Below are 26,742 nucleotides of genomic sequence, written 5' to 3'. Positions count from 1 at the left end.
GATATATTAACTTGGTGAGTCTAGGCTGTGTCAGCCAGGATATATGTTTTTCAACTAATGTCAATTCAAATAAAGCATGAGTTTGCACTTAGAAATCTTATTGTTGTTTCCCAAAAGTTTAAAGGTTACATTTAGTCTTAATGAAAAATGACAACATGACTCACATCGTTGCTGTTTTGGATAGCATGAAAAAGGAATGCTGTCAGTGCTGAAGTACTTTTTGGGGACAAGAATTTAATCAGATAAATGAAAAAAATATTAAGAGGAGTAAAAGTTGAAAAAGTCTGCTTGACTTTTGCTGGAGGTATAGCCAAGGAACATGGAAAACAGCCCTCTGGCAAATCAGCTGATCTTAACAAAATGTGCTGTATGCCGTTCTCCAAAGGATAAGTCACACTTTGTATTTAAACAGGGATCAGCTTCACAGCTGGTATAAATCAACAGTGTTTTGTAGGAGCTGGTGAAGCTAACACTGAATTGTACTTGTTTTAAGATTTAGCCCTTTATTTCCACACAATGGAAGATGTGGGGTTTAGTGATCTCAGTCAACCAAGCAGAGCCATACGAGAGTAAACAGGTTGTTAATCTAAAAATCACCTTCGGGCCTTCTTATGCTCCCAGTGAAATCAGTGTCTAAATTCCCATCAGTTCGAGTGGGATATTAAAGATGAAAATATGCGCTAATATCCATGTTAATGTATTTTCTAAATATGTGAATTAATCAGAAGCTTGGTAAACTGGTTCAACAGCCTGATACATTTGCCGAATCAGCCTTGCCAGAACAGATGCACCATCTGCCTCACAGTCTCTAACATGCTGTTAAAGCAACATTTTTATAAGAATAGTTATTTTTGCTGTTGCAGGCCTTAATTTGTGCTCAGGCAAAACTACCTAGAAGAAGATGCCATGTATCTCTACTGTACCAAAAGTAACTTGCACATAAATTGTGCTTGTGGCAGAACTTTACATAGAGAAGAAAGGATTAGTATATTGATGTATTTGCTCCTCCACTGTCTTGAACCATAATTTTAAGGTGTTTTCATAAATGTCTCCTAAATATTGCAGAAGTTTTTGCTTTGTCGCATTCGTACGTCATATATTGAAAAACTATAGAGAAATATGATGATGAAGACAGACTTTTCTTTGGTTGAAATCATTAAGAAAATCCAGTCCGACCCTCATTGCAAACCACAGGCAGCTGGGCTTTCAGAAATGCTGAAAGGGATTAAGGTGCTAAGTATCCATTAACTTTCTTCACTTTGGTATCTTGGGAAAACCTCACCTTTAATGCTCACATTTATTGCTGTCTTTAATGAGCCAGTTTTACACTATTGGTAGCAAGTAGTTTCAATACTGGTATTTCAATAAGATGCCCTTTCATTGCTTCTTTTTACCCCTTTGCACTTCACAAAGCAGCACACAAGGGGTTTTGGAAGAGAAACAAGAAGATGTTCACAGTCTTGTCTCTACCATAGTGGAAAAATGGGGAAAATATATAAAGACAATTTTTTCTTCTGTTAAAACGTGCAGAGTAAAGCATTTTACCTGAGGTGAAACGTCTAACAGATGGGAAGCCCAATAAATGCAGTTCAGGCTGTAAACTTTGCACTGGCACTCAGGCAGTTTTGTTTCTTCACCTGGTGCCCATTTACTTTAATCCCATTCTGTATATATGGTTCCTTTCTAAACAGGAGAAAGAAAGCAAACAGGATGGGCCCAGGTCCATTTCTAGCCTTGCCAAAATGACTCGAATGTGCCATGACTTGTGAGCAGTTAGTTGGGATGTACCCCGGTACCCACAGGAGCAGGGGGTCCCCCTCTGTTCTTGCTTTCTTTCAAAGGTCAAACATTTCCAGCTGAGTTCATGGTAGGGAAAAGAAACTGCGGAAGTTACCAACAGTTTAATTATGGGGGACACCTTAGCTACACCCACCATATTGACATGCTGCTTTTGAACCATGGCAACTGTGCTTTGCCTTCAGACTGTTACCCTGGCAGAGTTTTGGGATATTTGAAACGTGCTGACAGTCATTTTCTGTTGTGCTGGCCCGGCTTAATAGACAGTATGTGTCATAAGTACGGGTCAGCCTTCACAAATATGCCTCTCCTGGCATTTCACAATTGTCTGCGAAGGTGTTGCTCAACCCGAGCCCCAGCCCTGCAGCCATGATGTGTTGAGGTGTTTGAATCTCCTGAATCAGATGTGGGCCCTCAGGCAACCCTGAGTGCAGCAGAGCTGTGTTCAAACTAGTGCGGCTCCTCCTGCTGAATGATCATATCCTTTCTGACTGCCCTTGCAGATGTTTCCAAGAGCTGGCTTTTATTTGTGCATCAGCAAATGATCTGATATTCGCTAAGGGTTTGAATCCAGCCATTGAAGAATAATAAATGACTGTTTAGGTTGAGCTGAAATTTTGCAGCCTGATTCAGTTACAGTGGTGACTCACTTAGAGTTGGTTCTCACATGATTCACAAAGTGTATGGGTGACTCAACCCACAAATTTACTTAGCTCCCATGTTATTTTCCCTCTCAGTGAAAAAAAAATTGGTTCTAATAAATAATCACTGCAAACTTTGACTTACCCTGAGGTGAAAAAAATGTGTGTGTTGAAAGCCTGCGTATCTGTAATAATAAATTATTTAGTGAGGTAAGGGTGAAATAATCGGACATAGGAATTGTTAAACAAGAAAGAAATGTGACGTGCATTTTTGGTTGATTTTGTTGCATACCAGATGTAAATAGAGGAAGAATAATTATTTTTATCTGATGGAGATGCTCAGAAAAGCTGTTTTGACAGTGTCTGTACTTATTGCTGTAGCCAGCCAATTCTTGGCATTTGTTCTCTGAAATAAGTAGTCTTAGATATGTCCATGTCTGTGTTAGACATTTTAAAGTGATGTCTATTCAGAAGGTATGAGATACCCAGGTTCTGCAAACTGTGTCTTTGTGGGATGTGTTAGGCTAGTCACCTCAGCCCCTGAAGTACTTGAAGTTGTCTGAAAAATCTTGACTGAGTTCCTTTACAATATCAAATTCACAGAGAGAAAAAGTTCTGTCCTGACAGGGGCTCTAAGATACTGAGTTTTTAAGATGCAGCTGCTATCAGCGTTCCGTAAGCATGTGCACAGGCGCATGGCTGTAGTGTAAATACAGTCTAAATCACTATGAGTTTAGAGTTAGCTGGAGACGTCAGCGTATCCTTTTTTGGGTTGTCCCAAAAGGATATAAATATCTAGGTAAGTGCATACCTCTGAGCTTCTCAGCACCGAGTGACTAATCACCCTCCCTTTCATAAATGAAACAACAAAGAATCTGGAAAATGAAGAAATTCTGCCATGTCAGCTGACTTGGTTATTAAAAGGGTCATTAGCAAGCAGGAAAATCTCTTTGCCTCACAAATACCAAGTGTCAATAATATCCATAAATTAAACTGTAAAAGTCCATTTTTGTAGGGATTAAATTACGGGGAACAAATCATGTGTGGCTTGCAAGATTAAGGTGGGAATTCTGAATTCTTTGAAAAGATAGTTCTTTTGCAGATTATGTCAGTGGTTTGAGGAAACCTCAACCCGGTTCAGGTGCGGCAAGAAATTTCTGAGAAATAAAATGGATGGCTCTGGCAAACGCCCCAAAACCAGGGGACATAAACAATTACCCTGAGAAAGGGTATCTAGGAACACTGACAGGATTAAAAACATGCAGCTAATGGACTTCTGTGCTAGAGCGGGAAGAAAGAAAAGGCTAAAAAATAACCATGGAGTGTCACATGCTGCAGCACTGCAATGCAAAGTCCAGTGGAGCATTTTTGTGGTGTGCAGAATGCCACTCTTTTATCACAAAGTTTGCTGCCAAGCAGCCACAAGCTTTTTCAGGCCTCTTTGTAGAGAGCGAACCAAATGCACATGTTAATTTGAACTTTCCCTCAGCTGAAGGAGAAGGTAAAAGGATGGCTTTGTGCTCAAAGCACAGAACCAGGGTTTATTTATTCTTGGCTCTGCCACAGCCTCCTTGTGCAACCTCAGGCCAAGTTATTCATCTCTTCATGCCACAGTCTCCCCATTTGTAAAACACGGTTGATGGTAGATATGTCACAATGGGCATTTGAGGCGAAATTCTTTAATGTGTGTAAAGTGTTCTGGGGCGTAATACTGGGAAGGTCAAATTACTAAATGCTGCAATGCTGTATGCAGAGTTATTCCGATTGGGGCCTTTTTAGACACCGATCCCTTGCTCTACGTAGACTAATACAACAAGCTGGTCCAATTTTAGTCTATGGTACCTTTGACCTCACTGGTTCTGGGATTGATCTGGGACAGAATAAATTATTTCCCATGTGGTGGTTATGGTAATTGATGAAATAAAAATTTCCCAGACTGCCCCTTAGAATATCCTGAGTTTACAGTTATCTTAGCAAGCTGGCCTTTCAAAAAGCCTGATTTTTGGAGGCAGAGTCTAACAGTTTATACATGGAATAGACATGCTATCGGTGAAAGAATCTACAAAAGGAAGGCTCGTCCTTACAGATAATTATTGGCAGAAGTCACCATGAGCTGGCTCATTTCGTAAGCATTGCCCATCAAATGCAGTAACATCTCAGCCGTGACCAGGTGGTGTGGTGTGTTGTCATGAGCAAATGTATCTTTAGATAGGTAAACCACAGCTACGTTTTTCTAAACAATGGGTTTTTTTAGTGTTTCTAAATGTGTTTTCCTATCAGCACTGCTGGTAGATCATGTGTGGAGTATCAGTGATTATCATCTAACATGTCTGTTCTCCCTCTTGTTGCTGAGCTCCCATGTAAACACTCATGTGCTTCTTCACGGCTATGGAACTGTCTCAGCAGATGCTTTTGCTTTTTCTATTGCTGTAAACAAGCTGTTGTGACTGATACTTCTTTTCACCATATGTCCTGAACACTCCCAGTTCATAGTTGTATGTCATTTCCAGGATGCTTTGCAGGGTGTGTGTGCCTCCACCCCATTTCAAAATCAATGTAACTCTCAATGGATTGACTAATGACTGCAAGGTGTTACTTAGCATGCTGGGTTTGGCTGACAGTGCTACTAAACGAACACTTGTTTGCTTAACGTGTCTTTCATGGTTCCCATGTGAAGTAACTTTTACTGACATATTGAACATACCAGTGACTTCAGGTTTGCTAGTAAGCTTCTGTCTGACTACTGCTAAGACCAAAAAGTAGCATGACCTCAACTTGTTGCTCTGAATACTGATAATTTTGCCCTGTCCCTTAGGCATATCATATGTTTGTATTGCCCTCATACATTTTGTTATGCTGATCTCATCATCATTACATCCATCCCAAATCTGTAGAGTAAGAGTGGGTGGTGAGAACTGAAGAAAAGTGTAATGTACTTGTAAGGGTGTTGTGCTGATGCAGGGTATAAGGTGTTGCAATTCTGTCCCACCGTGAGCAAGTAGGACCGATGTCACATTTTCTTTATTTTCATTTATGTTGTTGGGTTAGACCATCCTCAACCCTCTTCATGGAATAGTGCATGCAACACCAAAGAGAAATCTCTTGTGCACAGCAAACATATTTCTTGTTATTATAGTGGGTGGACATGCCTTATTATTCACCTGTGATGTGTTGACCTTCCAGAAGGTCTACCTGGCATTTCAGTAATAACATAGGTGGTGGTATGGTGTTGAGTGTGGTCAGGGATGGTGTCTCTACTAATCATTTTAATGAAAGCAATCATCTGGAGGTGAACAGAAACTGAATTTAAATTGTAAATGTGAAAGAAGTTAAACTACAGGAAAGAGCATTCCTTGAGCATCTCTCTCATCTGACTCTCCAGGTTTCTCCATTAGCTGGTTGTCTGAGCCTGTGTCATATATGCTGCATTGCTGGACTATCCTCCCAAAGTAATGTATTGCTATTGGGAAAATAGCTGGTGTGAAAGACTTTTTTTTCGTGGTAACTGGTGGAATTGTTCCTGTTACCTTTAGCAAACAGCATGCTAGCTCGCTCTTTGTTAGATATATGGCAGCAAGCTGTGGGATCTGTACTAACATCCTCTTGATGTTAGTACAGATGTCTACATGCACATTTTTGTAGCTCCGCAGCGGCAGGGGCAAATCTTATTTGTGTGCACATAATGCAGTTTCTCAAACATCTGTCCTTTTTGCTAAATTAACAGTAGAAGATACAGTTCCTGCTCTTTTTCTCATCCCATGTGTAAAGTCCTTTAATTCTGGAAGCTGAAGTTCAGCAAAACACCATTTGAGCGAACATTGCCCGTGCCCTTCTCTTCACCTCTTACTCTGAGGGTGTGATTGAAGATGCAATGTTGGTGAATTTCTGCACTCACATCTTCCATGACTCAAGAAAAAGATATAAAGAGCCTGATGTAACTGTATCAACATGTAACATACTCCTTCTAGAGATGAAAATATTATTGACATTGACTTTGCTACAGATGGATGTCTGTAATGAATGTCCACATCATTTCTTTTACTCTTTGTGTGAATATCAGCAACTTAGAAGCACTTGGGAGTTTTTTTAGTATGTACTGTATGGATCTTCTTTATGGTATCTGGCCATAGTGCTCTCATGTGTGCTGAGGGCAAGCCTTCGTGATGGGTTGTTATTTGGGCTATTCTTGTGAGTGTGGTCCTGTGTTTATACATTCGTTTTATGTTAAAGAGAATGTCGTTAAAAACAGCCCAGTGAGGTTGTTGCAGAAAGGAGGATGTTTGCACGACATGTTATCTAAATCAGATCGTTATTTTATCATGTGTTAGTTTTTAAATGTGTTTTGATTTAGCAGCTGCTTTCTTTCACCTGCATACACCTGATGGGCACATTGCTTCTCCAGCTGAGTATTGAACAGCGTTGGGTTTGGTTGTGATAGACTGTCTCTTGGAGCAGTTTCTTGTGATACTGACACAGGCAAATCATTTGAGGGTGTCTGGTTGTCCCCATTGTCCTGGGCTCAGGATGCTTTGGTTTCCTTTGCTCCTTTTATCAGGTTTTGTGGGATGAGGACTGTACGCACTCCTTGGCTTTCCGTAGCAATCTGAGCATCTGCGCTGACTTGCTCTCGGTCTTTCATAGTCCCTGTGCTCCTTTGGTACCAAGATATTCCTGAGTCTTTCCCCTTTGCAGCTGGATGTTGTGGTAGGTGATCTTTTATCTCCAGGTGCCTTAGAAAACTACATGCTATCCCCTGGCAGTGCATGTTTTTTCTCATTTTTCTTCTTGCCACAACTTGTATCAGCTTAAAATAAATGTGCCAAACTGGCTTTACTCTTGGAAGAAATAATCATTCTATAGATTGCTTTGCTTTGATCAAAAGGAAAGTTTTCCTGGCTATGTAGCATTTTATATATCTGCAAAGTCCATTTTTGCATGAACATTTATTATTTCTTTGGCTCCTGAATTAAAATATATTCTGCAGGATTTCCAAGGTCTCTGTAAATGCTGGAACCTGTAAAAGATTTAATGAAGTGGAACATTTCTTTCCCAGTTGGCTCATTTCCCGTCTTTCACAATGAATAGGACGGTGGTCTGGTGAGCGGCAGAATTTAATGTGCGATGTCCACGATCAGGGTTTGTGCTGTTGCTGATCATCAATGCACAGCACAGACCCCACGACCTTCAGCTAGCTTTTATGAAAACCTTGTCAAAGGTAGAGTTCCCTAGAATTTAATGTTGTCTTGAGAAACAGAAGGGAAAACTCTAATTATTATTTTTTGGGCGTTCCCAAAATGCTTATTGCCTTCTCAGAGTACCTTAATATTGCCTGTGTGATGACTTCCCTTTTAATTCAAGTCGTTTATTCTTCAGATCATTCCAGATGTGATTACTGTAAGTAGGGGCTTTTCAATAAACTGTGTTTTTGCCTGTATGGCAAAATGCTTCTTGTTCACACAGCACAAGTTATGTGAGCTATCTGCACTGCTTTTGCTGGTGCTATCACACTAACCATGCGTGTAGATTGTAAGCTTCTGTAAAGCTGATTCAAAAATAGTGAGAGAGTGGAAGTTTTTAGAAAACTCTTTAAAAGGCCATTTCTGTTTTTCGTGCGTTTTCTCACTTTTCAGACAGAGTTGTGTTCTTTGATTTTATCCACGTTCAGTGTTATGCTGGTTGTTGTTAACATGTTGATCTTTACCACTCGCAGATATAAATTTGACCGCAGAGGTTTGCTTTTCCATATTGCTAGCGTGAGAAACACCCTATATACAGTAACTGAGTTAAATGACACTGAAACACTACCTTTTATAGTTACTTTTGCTGAAGTAAATAATAACCTGGAGGTTATGGTTTCAGAGCAGGAAACCTAACTAGAATCAAAAGAAACTGAGATTATGCTTATGGATTTTTACTTTACGTCTTTTGCTTTGTATTAAAATACATGTCATAATAAATAACGTTCTATTTCTTGTTTCTTACAGATAAAACGAGAAAAACCAGAAAATATACCAGATCTAAAATATTTAGTAAAAGAAAAATTTACTGCACTGGAGAGCAACAACAGTGACTTAGATTTGCAAAACAATGAGAAATATATATATTTTAAGGATCAACTTAAAGAGATGAGAAAACAATGTAAGTCTTATTTTTAAAAATATAGATTCTTTGAATGCTAAATGGTAAGATGTGACTAACTACCCTAAAATATAGAACTGCCAGTTATGGCTCAAACTGAGGTGAGTGTTCGTATATAAAAACGTATTTAAATTGATATCTGTATAGGAAAAAAACCCAACAGCATAATTACCTTGGTAGTTTTGTTTAGACTCCCACAGGTCCTGCTATGTTTGAATACAAATATTGTGAAAATCTTGCTTCACATCTTTTTTTTCGTAAGGTAGGCTTTTTCATTTGAAGACTTTTTTTTCTTAATTGATAGGATCTTCTAAAGGGATTAGGTAAGCTGTTTTCATTTGTCACTTAAACAAATTGCTCCTGTTTCACAACGTAGGATGTGTTGCAACTCTAAAAAGACCTTTGCTTTAATCGTAGAACTATATTGTTGGAAAATGCTTACTCTGTGTGTTCTCAGGTTTACGGCTTCTATGCACGCACCATGTAACGCTACAACTTATTAAAATCTATTTTTCTTAATTCATGTGATTCATCAAGTATTAAAATTTTAACTTATTTGTGCTTGAATTACCAGAAAAGTTGGAGAGTGAAAAATTCTTCTATTTATGCAACACAACAAAATTATATGTTTTTATTGCCCTGGACATGCAACGGTCATTAAAATATCATTGTGATTACTGTTGCTAGGAAAGTTCATGGGCTCTAACACTATTTATGCTGTTCTTCCCCAATCATGATTGTGTTTTGAAATCATATTATTCTGCTTGCTGTCCCTTGACCCCTGGACCTATTCCCTCCCTACCCTACATTTTGATTTCAACATAAACTGGTATCTCAGGAACTTCAGGAATCGTAGATTAATGATTTATACCACTGGAAAATGATATTCTGCATGCTCTCCTGTAGCTCTCCTTGAGTTTTGTTTTTATGGAACCCTGTCCAAAACCTGCTGAAACTAGCGGAAAGAATTTTCCCGCTGGCTTCACTGGACTTTGAATTACTTCCCTGGAGAGGTTTATGAAGTGTGAGGACATGCTTGACAAGGTGAATTTTAGATCTGATATCTCAAGACTCCCTAGGATTAGAACTTGAGTGCTTAGTATATTTGTTTCCAATCTTTATGGTTTTTAAGATTTTGGATTTGAGTATTAGCACTGATCTCTGAGTTTAACAGGCTCTTGGCACTACTCTAAGAATGAAAATACCAGGCTGTAGACCACAAAAGAGTGTAATTTTCACTCCCTACCTAACCATAAAATTATTACTGCCCCACCATTATGTTCTAATTCCTAATTTCCAGGTGTTTGTAACTGAGAAGATAAAATCTTGATAACTGATTTTGGATTTACTTTCCGCCTTGAAACTGCCTGAGGAAGGGGTGTATGCCCTAGTAATACGTTCAGCTTAGGCTGTGGGGCTGAGTTCTAACTGGCAGACCTGTTGATAAAGCTCAAATTAAATAAGCACAATAAGAGTTATTCTTTAAAAAAGAAAAACATATGAGGACGTCATTCTGCTGCTATGTCCCGAAATCCAGATTTTTGTTATTAGCCACTTCGACTTCCAGTTTGGATGTGCATAGAGGTCAGTCTGTGCCCAGAATGAAATGCATGATGATGTTGGATGGACTGCTGTGTTCAGTACATGGACTGTTGATCAGCTGGGTCAGCCTGGGTTTTGTAGAATTCGTGATGTTTTTGATGAGGTAAATCCATCACATTTGCTCCTGTTGCAGCATTTAATGCAATTTAAAAGGTTGAGTGCAAAATCGTTAGTTTTCACAAGCAGTCTTGCATGCAATATAATGGTTGTGTATTCAAATACACTGCCCGGTGCAGCCCATTTGAAAGGGCGAACTCGGTGCCACATCAGGTCTGCAGATAGGAAAGCGGTGGAAAATTCAAAGTTAAATCTTTCCAAGCAAGCACAATTCTGCTGCCTTAAACTTGCATCAGTGTTGTCTCTTCTGCCCAAATAATCTGTTGATCCATCACAGTCCTACTTTACTTTCCTCTTCAAAAGGCTCTTTTACCAGGAAGGCTCCCAGAAATTCTTGAGTAATAATGGGTGACTGACCATCAGTGTAATCTGTTTATATTCACATATGTAAATTTGCTTCTGTATGATACAGTGACCTGGAACCAGTCAGACTGTCCAATTTCTCTATCGTAGTTATATGATCTCCTTGCCATTACCCTTGTCCTCCCTCTCTCCTTTTTGTGTGTTTTTCTCACTCATACGTAGCCTTTAAGAAGACCCACAGAACTGAGTGTCACACATTTGTTCACAAACTTAAAAATGTCAGATAGCCACATTCTTACAGGATCAGGGCCTCTGGTCTTAACACCTTTGTGAGAGGCTAAACTGACATGTGTGCTCCATCTGGTACAAGACGTCTCTTCTCATTGTTGGGCTCTACATAGTAAATTACTATGCTGCATAATTGATGTATAATTGAGCACTCTTAAAATTATCTAAAATAACACATATGCCATGTACTGTTATTGTAAAGAAAGAGTGGGCTCCAGGTCACTATACCAGTTGAGCCGAAAGATTGATAAAATCTGTAAAAGACATCTACTAGTTTTGATAAAATGGTGATTTACCCTATAGCACACCGTGTGCACATGTTATTTTCTTTTTCTTTTGTGAAGAACGTTAATGTCTCTTTACTAAATATTCAACAGCCATACTTAAGTCATTTGTGTATTCTTTAGCTTTTCCTGTATGAGTTGTGATTTCAAAAGTGTGAGTCCTACAATACTGGTCCCATAATACAGCATATTCTAATGTGTCTGCAAATTTTGAGACCCACTTTAAAACTACTTGATGTACTTATATTTATTGATAACTTCATCAACAGCTACCTGGTTAATATTTTGTTTTCAACTAGTAGTCTTGCCAGGTTTGGACACAACTTAGTGCAAAAGTCCTGGCCTGTTTCAAGCAGACATATACATTCTGGTCCAAATTTTAGCTCTTTCCTGAGATTTGGTTTTGTTGCAAAGTTAGATAAAATAGAAAAACTCCAGCCAAGTTTTCTCAGAGGGGCTTTCCTGGAGTTTTCTTTTTTTCCCAGCCTTTTTTATCTCAGAGTAGCGGACGGGGTAGACGCTGAAATGATCTGCCTTCCATGATGAGTTACCATTAATCATTACTTATCTTTTATGCAGGGTTTGACATTTGTACTCTAGAACAGCTGAACAAGGAAACATAATATTCTCATGTTGTCTTGCTACTTAGAAATTAAGTAGGATTTAAAGGAGAAAAATGTTTTCAACACAGTTTTTAGGTATGGTGCAGAACGAGTTATTTTAGCAGAAAATTAAGAAAGCTAATACATCTTCTCTCTTGATATTTGCTGCCACAGTGATGAAAAGGACCTGCATGGTCATTCCCTGCCACCTGACAAGTGACATGCAGCGTGGTAGGCAGCTCTAATATTCAGGGAGGAGAACGGTGCTGTATCACCTTCAGATTGTCCTCTTCTCCAGGCAGTTCTCGGCTTTGGACGTTAGCAGCAGCTGAGGTGCAGAAATTAAATTGGGAAAGTGCATCTGTGTGGCAGTGAGGATGATATCATACCTCAGAGCAGTTTCTGTTCTGCTCATCTTTCAGTCAGTTTGCAGGCATTTTCCCTCAATTTGTGAGCCTTTATTATGCAGCTACTTTAGCTGGAATTTGTGCAAAATGATGCAAAATCTCCACCTCTGATGATATGTGTCAAAACACTGTCAGACAGGTTTTATGTGAACAGCAAGTGATTTTTCTGAAGTCTGTTTTCAGAACTATCTTACATTGCTAAATTCCCACTTCTTACTTTTAATGGAAAACATTTTCATTTTTCTACCTAAACCTGCTTAGAATGTAAGCAGTAGAAAAAATGTGTTGTTTTTTTTTTAATTATTTTTTAAACCATATCTTGTACCCCCAAACAGCTACCATTATCTTTTCCAAATAATTGAGCACTTGGAGGGATATTCACTAAATCTGGTAATACCAGACATTTCTAAATGGTTGCATGTGTGGTTTGTAAGGAAATGCATGACTGATGCTCTCCTTACACAGGAGGGCCCTGGATCTGCAAAGTGCTTAGTGATCCCCTTTTGATTCAAAGTGAAATGCTTAAGCAAGTTGCTGAAATTAAGTGGTGTGAGTAGATCCTTTGAAATGAGGGAGATTGCTGGCAGGTTTCACTTCCCTATGGGAGTGGAACCACAGTACAGAACCTTGCAGGGCTGAGCCCATAGGAGCTAAGACATGATTACTGCAGGAATTGTAGCTTTGCATTTTGTATCCTCTGTAAATTTAACATCCCACCTTCTGTTTAAAGTTGTATTACCAAGTCTTTTTATTTCATGCCAGTATATATATCTCTCAAAGGCATCATCTGGCACAGGGTATGAGAATTTTGCCTTCACAAAATGTAAGTAAGATCTGTCTTCAGTCTCTATGTATCAGTTTAAATTTCTGATACTGTATGAAAAGAGGTAATCAGAAGGTATAATCTCTGCTCCTGTGACCTGAGCTGCCACTGCTGTATTTGCTGAAGGTTATTTAGTTTCACATTCGGCTCACAGAGGATGACAGGCTCGATAACCCTTTTATAGCAGCTGATAACATGCACTTTGAAATCCTTGATCTCTCTGGTCTATAGGAACACCCAGCAGACGCATGCTTCAGGACTCATTTTGTAGAAAGTGTTAAGATTTGAGTGAATGGCAATATTGACGGTTGTGCCAAACAATTTGAGGAGTGAATTTGGCAAATGTAGGAAATATAATATATTTTTGATACGGAACAAACCATTTCAAGCTGCTATAGTAGCTTAGGAAACTTCTTGTCATAGGAAACCAGTCATTGTAATGTAGTTTGGAAAGTAGCAACACTGCAGCTGTAAAGCTCTTCCTTGCCGTCTCCACTGAAGAAAAATGTCTCAGAGGTTTTGAAAGGAGAAGGCATGTATCATGATTTAACATTTGGTAGGACAGATTTTTAGTTATTATCAATGAACAAATATTTTGAAAGGATTTTAAGATTTTAAATTTAGTATTTAATGTTCAAGTAGATGCCTTGCAACATTATACCCGCTTGATACATGTATTTTAAGCCATACATATGCTGACAAATAATGATGAAAAAAAATATTGTTTTAGATGCAGTTTGGGGTAGAAAAAATGACTCTGTGAAAGGAATTATCTTTAAATTCATAAAACAGCCTATCTGGAAATCCCAGGTCAGATGAAAGTCTTTGATTTGCTTTTAGCAGGATAAGAAAGCAAGCTGCAACAAGACACTGTGTAGTATAATGCTTGACAAGTTTCATCCAATTAATCCTCACAACATCACACTGAGGTAGGCAAGTTATTATTAATTTTATTCTTCATGATATTACAGGGCTGAAGCTTGAGTAAGTAGTTGAAGTTACTGGTGTGGAGTCACATAACTGATTTGCAGATCTGGGTTTCTCTCCACGTGTACCTGACTTCCTAGTTGGTCTCTTTTCATCCTTGTACTTTGCTGTGTTGCCAGAGGATCAGCTGAAAAATAACAATAGTGTATTTTTCTTTGTATTTGTAATATAAAAATAATAATTTAAAATCACTTTACTGACTAACTGTGGGAAAACAACTTCAGCACAAAAGTTAAAATTCTAACTGTAAGTGGGATTGGTGTTATGACAGTTCAGTGGTGTGTGTGGGATCTGCACTTTTCATTTATGTAAAATTCCATATAGACAGCCCTTTCACTAGTGATGAATTGACAGATAATTCAACACTCAGGAAGGTCACTTGGAGTTTAGGAGACCTCGGTTTAGTTCTTTGCTTTGTTACAGTCTTCTTGTATTGCATCGAGTTATTTAGGTTCTGAACACATCACCGGGAGTTAGGTGCCTCCAGTCTTTGTGGATCTGAACCTTATACCTATGTCTGAAATTCAGCCATGTATGTGTTGTGTTTGTAGACCGTGCAAGGAGAAACTAATGGACATGGACTGGTTCATATACATTCTGCTCCGGGCTGGTACCCTGTGGAGCAAAGTAGCCATGTCCACTCTGTGCTGCAAAATACTCAATTTCACTGCCTCTCTTGTGGTGCTGAAAACATAATTTTTATTTTTTGTGGTGTTTTTTCAGTTCAAAGAGCTGGAAATAATAACATAACTGTGTTTGAGTCTGCCGGAGTAATGTTTTCATGGCATGATGCTGCGGGAGCAAATTGCAGTCCCTGAGGAACGGCATGAATATGTTTAGAGGCATTTGTGTGAATGAGATCTGACTTCTGGGTAAGGTTAAAGGGCTACTCTGAGGGAGAAACTTGGCATGGTTTTGTACTTTTGGAACTGTCCTGTCTGAATATTTTCTGGAAGGAACTAGTTGGCTTGCTCAGGAGCGAGCTAGCCTACTTGTAGTTTTGTAGGATTAGGAGATCAGGGCCTGGGAATGAAAGGAGTTAAAGCCACGATGATTATGTCTGACAGGCAAACAGTCTATATCACAGTTATTGGGAAAAGAAAGAAGCTAGAGAAACAAACTAGATCAACAGGATGCTCAAATCCTATAGCAGTGGGAGCTATACAGAACCTGAGGTGAATATCCAAATTACAAAATTACCATCGCAGCTAGTGTCTTCGCTAGTTTGTGAGCAAGGACCAACTCTGGAATGAATGAAACTGTCAGAACTTTTCTTTTGCAATCTGGAACATTTTTTCCAGGTCAAAAATTAGCTGTGTTGATAGGATAGCAGACAGAATCCTGCATTATCAATAATTCTGTTAGTGGATTAATTAAAAGCATCAATTGCCAGTGGGTCTGGTGAAGGTTTCTTTGATGCAATAGTTGCCTTTCTAATGTGATTGATCAAAATAAGTTTCTTGCTTTGGCATTTAGAGCTCTGACTTGGAATTCATAGTTAAAATAAAGAGGAATCAACCCACTCCTTCAAACAGCCCTTCTCCCTCGTGAGTAACCCGGAGTACAGGAGACCTGGATTTCAGTCTTAGCAATTTAAAATCAGAACTTGGCTGACTCTGGGCTGACTGAGTCATTGTCCTGTAGCTCTGGAATCAGTCTCCCTCTCTCTTTTCAGCATGTATTTAACTATATAAAAAATTGGAAACTACTGCAGAAGGAAATACTGAGAGACACTGATGCTTTAGCCCTGTGGTGAATGTGCTCAGCTGAGGGACGTATCTATATCAGAAAGGACATCAGATGTAGGTCTCTCCTGTTATAAATATCTGCCCTTCCAATCAGTGAATACTTGAGGGCAAACTCTTTTAACCTCTTTCTGTGCCACTCTTCTGATCTATATGTGTATTTTTAAAAGATCTACTTTTTTTTCCATTGCAAAAATCTTTGCAAGATGTAATTCTTGCTTTTATATCAGCCTGGCTTTCAGATCAGCACTGCAGATATAAAATCTAGAAAGGAAATGGAGTGTTGCATAGAAGTAATTTTTTATTATTATTATACACATAGGAATAATACTTTGGGTGATTTATTGTAACTGTCGTAGGATAATTCTCTCTTAAGTAAGCACGCTGGTGGCTGCCAGCGTGGCACTTTTACTGTTCGGAAGAACATATAGGTCAGAAAGGGAACTTCTGGATGGTGATTCCGTTCCCTTGGTGTTGCAGTCAGTCACATTATCTAATAAAATGTTGTCTTAAAATACATTAATTTTTTCCCCTTTACTTCTGTTGGAAGAGTGATGAAAAACCTGAGAACCTTGCTTAGATGGTGAGAAATTTTCAGGCAAAGCAGGTCTGTGACCAAGTTTTTCCTCATTTGTTCTTGTGCCAGCACTGCACCCTATCTCATATATATGTTCTCCCTCAATGGTGTTTAGTTCAAGTCAGTTCCTGTATTTCTTGATTCTATGGTAATCCATTTGTGCAACACGGAAACTTAGAAAATCTTGTGTCTTGTGACTGTATTTGAACTCATTGGAAATGTTTTATAAATTCAGATGAGTAAGAAGCATAGAGGTATATGCTAAAGCTTGCCTGCATCTAAAACTCTGGAAACTTCAATAGATGAATTATAGTCTATGGAAAATTTGCTGTCTGGTAAGAAAGCATGACCAGTTTTACTAAGAATTTTCATTAACTTCTTTCATGGTATAATAATGCTATTTTTCTTTTGAAAAACTGAGTGGTGAAAATGCAAGGACTGCCTCTGCCAGCTCAATACAATTTAAGTTGCCATTATGTTTTTTGCATATGATTCAGACAAATTTAAAAGCTCTTGTGCCATGAGCTTACAGCTTAAACTTCATGTGCGATCATAGGAAAACAGGTGAAGAACAGTCCAAGGAGAAGAAAGCAAACAAAGAAGAAAGGGACGGCATCTCAGTCTTGAAGTTTTTCAGTTGAGATGTTCTCATTTTGAAGTTAGGATATTGAGGAGGAAGGAGGAAAATAAAGCTCAATTGATCTTTAAACTTAGGAAAGTTTGTTTTATTTGCTCATTTTTTGTGTTACTCGAGCATTTATCTTACACATGGAGGGACAGTAGGGTTTTTTCTACCCTTCCTATATGTTCATTTTAGTCATTTATATGTGGGACTTTGTGCCACTAGTATGCATAGGGATCAAAGGAAATACTGCTCCAAGTAGAACTCTTCTCCACGTAATGCATTTGGATTGAGTGCCAGCACAAAAAGCATTTGAGGAAGAACAGGAAAGCAGATCTGAGATAATGCTGACTAAATAATAATCCATCAGTGCATATCACACTGCATGGTAACTTCAGATTACTCCAGTTCAGAGCAAGGAAAACACCTGGTGTTTTTATGGTTCCTGAAACTATTTGCCATGTAGCTCTTTGGTGTGTCTTTCAGAAGAGCTGCAGGTTGAGCTAGATCTTGGTTAGGTAAGCGTCAGTGTGGCTTCTGAAATCAGTGGAATTTCCCTGATTTATACTCGCAACACGCAGTAACATGCAAGCTAGTAATGTACAGCAAGATTAATAAACTTCCTTTAATTCCCTTTATCAGAAATTCATGTACATTGGCTGCTTATCATAGGTTTTTGTGTCCATATTGTTTCATTCTCTCTCACCAATAACCTCACAATAAAGCATGATTTCTTTCCAACTGGAATTTTGTGACATTAAATGTACAGGAGATCTTCTTCACACTACTGCAAACCTGTTAAATAAGTTGAGCTGAAATGGAGGAAGAAAGCTAGAGAAGTGCTAAAGGACTGCAAAATCCATCTTGGAGGTTTGTGGAGCTCAGACTGGATGCCAGAGTCCAGAGTTCAGCGCCTTGGCTCTCACAAGGAGGATTAGGGCACATCTGAATGAACAACTTTGTTCAGTGATGAATCTGTTTTGTCAGCACAGTGTGCTTTACATCTGTACGTCAATCACAGCATTGCATAAGGTGACTAAAAACATACCAACTATAAAGCAAAGCAAGGAGCGTGAATCAGGGCTTTTCCTATGACACTGAGCGCAGATGCTTATATGATGTAGCTGGAGAGGAAACAGGCCATGGCTCTGATCTGTGGATGTGGGAATTTCAGGTGCTCAAAGCATTACTGATGTTATCGGAGAGGTGAAGTGGTAATTTTGTGTACCGTCTCTTAGGGGTAACCTAAGATATGTTGCTTTCAGTCGCCATTAGCACAAAGTCAAAGAAGTCAAACACCTTTGATGGCATTCACACTTACTCTAAAACAGGCTTAGAGCATTCAGATGTTCTGTCACGACTGAGGAGTGGTTTAAGTTGTCATTTTTACACTGTTGCTTGCTCTCATTTGAGACACAGCATCTGACCTTACAAGTGTGGATAGGTTTATTGTGTCTTATCATCTCAAATATGGCCGTAGATTTGTTGTGTTACCAACTCGATCTCAGGATTAAAGGCAAGTCATTTAACAGGTGTTCAAGCAGGCACCAAAAATACCTCATGAGGGAGAGAAGCAATTATTGGAGTGATGGTGAGAGTGCTTATGTTTTATATCATAACATTGTGTCTAGAGCAGTTGCCCAGAAAGTGATGCAAATAAATTCACAAGCAAGCGTGTAAGAAAAATCCCTTATGGGGAAGATGTCACTTTTGGATCCTCTCTGGATTTTCCAAATGCCCCGATCAGATTACTGGAGGCTGGACAAGAATAACAGGAAAACATCGCTGTAGGCTTCCCCTGCCTCGTGCCCTCTATAGGGATTTGCTGTTATTCATCATCAGAAAGGCTGCAGGATGGGATGTACCTCAGGTCTGACATCATCCTGTTGCTCACGGGCTTGGAGCAGCCCTGGGCTGGGGCTGGGCTGCAGATGGCACTCGTGCAGAACCTGCACCCTGTGCCGCTGGCCATGGACGGGGCTGGGAAGGATGCAGAGAGGGTGCATGACTGTACCCCGGTAGGTAACTCAGCAAGGAATGGGAAACTGGGTTCTCCGCATCTGCATCACCTTCTCTTCTTCCACTTGGACGGAGCTGTGCTTGCTTTCAAGAGCCAAAGAGGTCACAGGAAAAGCAACATATTCCTTGTTACTCAGGCTGGGGCAGCTCTGGGCAAGTACAAAAGTCAGAATTTCAGATCCCTGGAGAACTTGGAAGGGGCTTACCAGAGTTAGATGCCTTCAGGGTTAGGAGACCACTGAGCAGGATTTTTCATAATTTTGGACGTTAGTGTCTGTAGTTTGCTTCAGTTCTTTGGATCTGGCCCAGACTTAAGTATTCTTGCTCACTCCCTATGTGAAAGTTTATGGGTCAATCCAAGACTTAATGAAATAAAAAGAAGTCTTTCCAGGAAGGCTGTTCATCAGGATCTATCTATAAACTTCCAGTATAAACCAAGTGGCTAGTTTATAATCAGGTAGGAAAAAGGGGGAAAAAATCCCTGCTTATTGCAGCATGGAAGAAGACCTCATGCAGAAGAGCTAAAGAGATTTTTGAGGAGAAAAAATGTGAAAGCTTTCTTACTGCTTTATCAGCCTCTACAGTAAAAATACTAATTACGGCAATTTAGGACTAATGAATAAATCACTGTATTATAATATGAACAAAAAAGTTTTAAAAGCAATCATATGTAATCATTCGGCAGCTCTGTCTATGGGCAAAATAAGCCATTCACCTAACCTTTGCTGCTCTATCCATTGCTTTTTTTTTCCCTGTCCCTCAGATTAATTTCTCCCTTCCTGTTCTCCAGCAGTTTTGTTGTGCCATGTCAGATGTCTACATGTAATAGTTGGGCTCATGTTCCTCAATGTCACAAATACCTGCTCACCCAAGAAAACACGGCTGTGCAGGTAGTTCCACTGAAATCGTGCCTGCATATGGGTTAGTCACATCGCATCTATGTCATGGACAGATGTTTTCTAGCTCTGTCGTACTCTCTTTACCTCTTCTCTCATTTTACCCAACTGCTCCCCAGCCTGAATCATCGTCCTTCCTCATTTTTCTGCAGCTGCTTTCCCTTTTCACGTGACGCCACAACCTCCTGCACTTCTCTTTGGCTTTCCTCCCTGCCAGCTCCTCCTCAGAAGTATCACAGAACACATTACCCATGATCGATGTACTTAGTTTCACTAGCGAGGCCTTCACGTCAGTCTTGTTTTGCCCTGAAAAAGATATGTGTAACTTCATTGTCCTGATAAACCCTTTGGTTGTTTTACACTCGCTTTGCCTGCGCAGTCGCTGATACGCCGGAGTGCTGCCAGCTCCGCTGTGTGCACAGCACAAGCCATAATGTAGAGGAAAGTAGTGGCTACTGACCACTAACAGTATGGTTGGTGGTGTGCTGGCTATGGCTTTACATTTTAGTTAGAGTTGGAAAATCTAGTAGCTGAGTGAGTCACGAAACCCAGCGTAGCAAAATTCGGTTGTAAATGAAAGAGGAACATTTCCATATTCTTTATTTGGCTTAATTCCTGTGCCTAATGGCTGTGTATATACCATAAACATTGAGAAGGAGCAACCATGGAAACACTTGTTTTCTTGCATTGCTAAATTTACTCTGGGTTGAATATTAACACAGTGCCTGGCATTACTTTAAAAGCAAAAATAGCTAAAGCGTGACTCACTATGAGTCATTTAGTGCTAGTCCTGCTATACTGCCTAGAGCTTGACATTGAACAAGTTGGCAGCCTGCATTGCTACATTTTTTTCTAGGAACTTTGAACACATTTCATTCTTGTGAATTCTCTTGTGCAACAATATTAAACACAGCAATGTGTTTATTTTGCTTCCAACATCGAATGAATCAGAAAAATGGTGAAACAAAGAGTATTTTTCTTGGAGATTCTGGAAGAGCTGTATTCTGAGAATTATTTTTTAGCTGCAATAACAAAATGATTGCATGGATGTTAAAAGTTAATCACATTTTATCCAGATTATGTAAGATATATTTTAAACATTTTAAAATTTCTTTATTTAAAATGTATTTTCATTTTCAGCAAAGGCATGTGTGGAATCAGAAAGCTAAGCCCTGCAGATTGAGAACGTGTTCTCTTTGGCTGGCAGAGGTTTTATGATGGGAAGGCAGTCAGCTCTCAAGGGGCAGACAGAACCAGGCAACTGGGTTCCTATTGGCCTCTGTATTTAACAGGCACACCCTAAATATGGTGCTCGGCATCTGCCAGCGAGCAGCTTGCTGGCTGACGGCGGGAATGCCTGGGCCAGATCAGCTGATTGCAGTCAGATGGGAAGGGGTAAGGAGAGAGGCCTGAAACCAAAAGCAACTTGCTGAGGGAGCCATGTGATGCTGTCCTGAAATACACCGGCAGGGCCAAATATCACTTTTCAGTACGCTAAAACTTTGGTTCCAGCTAAATGTCATTTCTAGCTAAAAGCCACTTCTTGGAACAATAGATAATGAAACCCTTTAATATTTTAAAAATATTACTATGATAACTGAAGAAAAATCTTACGCTATCAGCATGCAACCTTCTGCGGGTACCATGCTAATAATTTAAGTTCAATACATCTACAAAAGTAAAATCCAACATACCTGGGTATGGTTAAAAATATTACTATGTATTTGTTCCTTTAGCTACAAATTATGGTAATAGAGACTCTACGGTACATTCATTTGTACATTTAATAATACATGCTAAAGCATTTTCTCTATCTAATCTGTTAGGACACCAACTGCAAGAATTTTTCTTGAGGTGTTTTCCCTGGAAAAAATTCTCATTATGGTGACTCAAGAGAGAAATAAGAATAATTAGTTAAGCTTAACAGCAGCATCCTGTGCATTATCCTGATATGCACTATCTACATTATTTCACATGGATTTGTGAGTAAAAGTACAGACATAACTGCACTGAAGAGACTTCTGTTTAAAGCTTAAAATTGTTCAGTAAATGTAACTACAATAAGGTTAATGTAATTTTTCTTAAAGTTTTCCTGAGTAACAATCATACTAAAAAATGATACCATGTTATTTTCCAAACCTAGAATAAAAAAAATAATTGTATTATATCAAACAGTGCAAACTGGGACAGGGGCTTGATTTCTTCTGTGTTACCTCTCTGACAGTGACCCCCAAATCACTGTTATTGAAATGGTTTCAGTAGTTACTCATGGTATACGCTCTTTAGCAATCTCTTTGTAGCTACTGAATAGGCTGCACCTCAGCCACACCTCCAGACATGTTATGCAGAATACAGACATGAGAATTTATGTTAGGAGTAAGACTGTGCATTTTAAAAGACAGCTCTGTGTAGGAGGTTTTTCTGCTCTGAGGATCATCAGAAAGATTGGAGCTGCCTAAGGCATGATATCTCTTGGGCATCTCTATACACGTCGTGTAAGTAATGCCTTTATTAAGCTACAGCAAATTATTTCCCTCTCATATGCAAGTGCTTCTGTGTACACGTTCACACATATTGACACAGAGAGTATGGGCAGGGCAGTGACGTGGAGTCTTTCTCTTTAGCACATGTCAGAAAACCATGTGCTGAACACAAAAGAACCCGATAGCCTCACACTGAATGTGGACGTCATTACAAAGTATGAACTGCTTTCCGTACATACAGAAGAAATGGCCTGTTGAACTGAAACCAGCGTCCTGTTAAGTGTGCATCCTGAAATGACCAGGAGAACTCTCAGTTCTCAAATCACTTTCTGTTCCAATGAATATTATATTTAATAAATTTATCTGTATCTTTTCTTTAATATTTTCATATGATAGAACAAACAGAACACATTACGCAAAACTGAAAATCAAACACAGTGCTGAAAAAATTCATAGCTACTTAAGTACTCTGGGCTGTGAGGATGTCCATCCTGCTGCATTCTTCTCCTGCGTCTTGAAATGTGTTTGAGGTGCAGTATTGGAACCGATATGTCTGTGAGCTGTCAACAGAAAAGTGATAGGAGTTTTGGACTACCAAATTGTGTTCTGCGGATATATTCAGTTTCAGCACTGCTTTCAACAGCAAAATGGAGGCCTCTTTTTCCCACCCTTCAAATTGATTTTATCAGGTACATCTAAACCTGAGGAATTCTTTTAATATATAATGGATGAGATGCCTAGGATGTAATCCCTTATTCTGCATGAGTTGTGAATAATATAGTTATTACTAAGCAAATTTGCCATTAAAGGTAGTACTTGTACAACATGAGCTACAGATGGCCAGAAAAAACTGTTATTTTTCTATTGCACTATTTTTCATGTGACTGTGCCCTTACAGAACCAACCTTACTGACTGAGGTTGTCCTTTAATCTTAAAAATAGCCCTTTGTGCTGCAGTTTGTCTGAGGTTGATTCACAAGCATAGTCATGCAAGATCCAGTAGCATCATTGGTCTGACTGTTAATCACTGTCACCTTTTGAGAAAAAGAGACTGTTTGTTAAATTGCTCATTTCTAAACATCTGCCAAATTCTCTTAGCACTGCTTTTTCCACCACCCCCATTTCCCCCCTTAAAATCTATGGGAAGTCTTTTATACTTATGGTGGCAGGTGTTTTGGTGAAATATTAGTGGACAGATTTGAGATTAACTACAGACCAGAAACTGCAAACAGATGTTTGCAATAGAAAAGGTCTTCCAAATCATGAGAATCCTTACTCTTGGGGCAGTCATGTCACCAGAGGGGATGGCAGTGAAGAGATGCGCTTTTCACTGACCAAGTTAGAAACTCCTCCTTTAAGGCATAACTGGGTTGTGTATTTCAGATCAGCTGTGCCAGTTGAGAAATTTAAGGTGCTGAAAGTTAACTTTCTGCATCAACATGGCACATTCTGAAGTTAATTTCCTAAATCCTCAGTTAGGAGTCTAAATCTGGAGCCATATTTTTAGTTTCTATATCAACTTGGAGTATCTCTTCAGCTCCCTGATTGAGAAATTTGATTATTATCTTTATTATGTTGCCCTCTGTGTATCGGGGAAAGTCTGCAGCTCAGCATGAGTGTCTGCAGACATGTGCAGACATATTGAGCTCCTCTGCCTGCGTTGTCTCTACATCTCGCCAGGTCAGTGCCATGCAGATTTGACTGTACAAATTCTGAATCAGCACTAGTCTCCATCAGTTCACCCAAGGGAATGGGCGAAGGAGCTTTGTTTACACCTACCTATGTAGACGTGCCCTCAGATTCTCCAAAAATTCCAGAGGGTGAAGATTGTAATTAGAACAGTGTGCTCATACTTCTGCTTATATAGGTGTCTCTACATGTGGGTTAATTTGCTTTTACTGCTTATTCCTCCGGAGCAGAGGTCAAGGCTCTGCTTGAGACATCAGTGTGATTAATATTACACTGGATATCTAGAACAGCATCATTATTGTATTCTTTTTAAGCAGTTAAAAATAAGTAGCAAGAACTGAGAAGCTTTTAATAGGCTGTGAAGCTGTTGACGTGTCTTCTCTTTAAACAGCAACACAAAAAAATTAAAACATTCTGTAGGTAGGATGTATGAACCTTGTTCCAAAATTGCTTGAATAGAGTTGTTTAAAGAAAAAGATCATGTTTGCAGTTCAGGTATTGTTTCAGACCTTAGTAAAATACTACAGAATGTGAATCAGTCGATGGTTATCTGTGATGAGCAGGTAAACAAAAGATTTATTTCCCAATGGGTTTTTCATATGATGGTGACAAACTCCATTGCACAACAATGGTCACATTCCAAAGCTGCAACCAGGTTCTGGAGGGCTTAATTTCACAACTGCTTGCTGTGTCCTGTTGCATTACAGTGACCTTTCAATAAAGAAGGGAGATTGCTGTGTTTTTTGGTGGTTTGTTGTTTTCTGTTTTGTTTTTTTAAAACTTAAAAACTAAATGAGGATGTAGTGTAGTGCCCTACTTCTACATAGCAAATTTTGTCCTTGACATTTTTAAACTATGTCCTTATATGTCATACTTCTGACATATCACGTATCAATACAACAAAATTATTTATTGTTTAGTTTATATGTGGGGTTTTTTTCAAGGTGAACTCATGAAACCCTGATTTCTAAAAATTGTTTGGTTGAAAAAATAGCTTCAAAGCAAAAATTAAGTCATGTTAAGATGACATAAGAAGGATATAAAAAGTAATCTAAATATTGTTTAGTTCTTGGCTGTTAGAGTTTATTTGGTGCTTATGACATTCCCTACATAGTGACTTATTTTTGAGTTTGAATTTTAACAACATGAAGCATTTTGTTACAAGTACACTCTTACTTCATAGTGTGAAATAGCTGTGTAATCTGCAAAATACCTTCAGTGAAAAATTACTCTGAAGCTGATAAATGAAGACAGTATCCAACAACCTGCGAGAGCAGAAAAGACCAGACCTGCAATCAAAAGTACTTTGCTGTTGCTCCTGGGCAGGATCCTGGGTCATGGATCATCTGTGTCTGTGATGTGTGAACATCATATTTAGACCTGGGCAGGCATTAAGTGAATAGTGCGTAGATTCTGAAGTTTGAGTAAATGCCTCTTTGAGATAACTGAATAGGAACGATGAAGCCCATTCGCAGCTGCGGACTTGTCCATCAGCCACACTGTTTGTGCTGGGTGTGTGCTCAGGTGCAGATTAGGTCTGACGTGGGGAGATGCTCTCAATGAGGAAAGCTTGAGGCTGCTAGCCTGACCCAAAGCTATCAATCATGTGCTCTGATCTCATCAGGTGCAGGTAGATTTGGGCACCTAACGACCGCAGCTCATCAGCAGATCACATAACCTCTGCTGTTTGTAATCATAATTTGGATGCTTTGAGCCTGAGCTATGGCTGTGCTGGCAGCAGGGTACCAGGTGTGACACCTGGAATTCTTTGCTTTCAGACAGCTGTTGACTTTACCGTATAGACAGAGGCCAGGAATTACCCCCTGAAATTCAGAGTGTGTAACAGTAGCTTGAAAGTTGCTTGTATTGTTAGTACCAATAGATGTCTTCAGAACAATCCATTGCTGTAATGAGTTTCCTAGCAGAGAGAAAAGGTCACTGCCACAGTGAAAGTCTTCCCCCCCTCGATTTCCACACCAGAAAGAAGCTTTCTGTGGTGCCAGCGAGTCTGAAAGCAGTGTAAGCAATTAGCAAGAAAGAGCTTGAAAATTCCATTGCAAGAAGCAGGACTGCTCAGAAGTGGAGATGCCTGGGATTGTTCAGCCTGATTAGCGCCACTGACAGAGGGGTGATGTATGCTAATTACAGCTCCTTAACCTCCTTGGAAGCAGTTGCATAAAAGCCCAGAACCTTCTCCATGTTGAAACGTAAGGCACTGCAGCATTCCCTGCCTTCTCCATGTTAGTATTCTCAGACCATCCGGACAATCCACTGACCTGCTGGGATGATGCATAGAAAGGTGTGTCTGTGAGCCAACCTGTCAGTGGTTGCAGGTACAGGAATGGGAAAGTTTTGCATTAGGACGTGCGGCTGAGTAATATAACCCCTGATCCTATCTCTTTGGGTCAGTCAGCCTTTGAGAGTGGATCCTGAAACTGCGGTGCAGTATTTAGCCAGTGCTCTGTAGTGCACATCTGATCTGAGGAGAGTTGCTTATGTAAAATGTCATTTCTGCTTTACCACGTGATATTTTCTACGCTGGTATATTTTCTACGCTGGTATATTTTTTACGCTGTCTTCATTATAACAACAAGAAATAATGACATTTGATCCATAGTAGGCAAAGTGACGGATTCTGATTATTCAGTGTTGCTTGGAGGGGGAAGGAGAGATCAACATGATATTTAAATTAACTCTTTGTAAATACAAAAAGTCTCGTCAT

At 39.4% G+C, this 26,742-nt stretch overlaps 1 protein-coding gene across 2 annotated transcripts in view; it reads left to right on the top strand.

Annotated features, from left to right (window-relative positions):
• Positions 1–26,742, top strand: part of NSMCE2 (NSE2 (MMS21) homolog, SMC5-SMC6 complex SUMO ligase) — a 130,591-nt gene that overhangs the window by 53,028 nt on the left and 50,821 nt on the right. For both annotated transcript variants that reach the window (XM_082046490.1, XM_082046489.1), the window contains one exon: positions 8,423–8,576. In XM_082046490.1, coding sequence (XP_081902616.1) covers positions 8,423–8,576 — 154 coding nt within the window. The remainder of the gene's footprint in view (positions 1–8,422; positions 8,577–26,742) is intronic.

The sequence above is a fragment of the Streptopelia decaocto genome, assembly GCF_964273445.1.
Source record: "Streptopelia decaocto genome assembly, chromosome: 2".
NCBI lineage: Eukaryota > Metazoa > Chordata > Aves > Columbiformes > Columbidae > Streptopelia > Streptopelia decaocto.
Note: the sequence above shows the minus strand (reverse complement) of the source record. Positions and strands in the feature narration are given on the sequence as shown.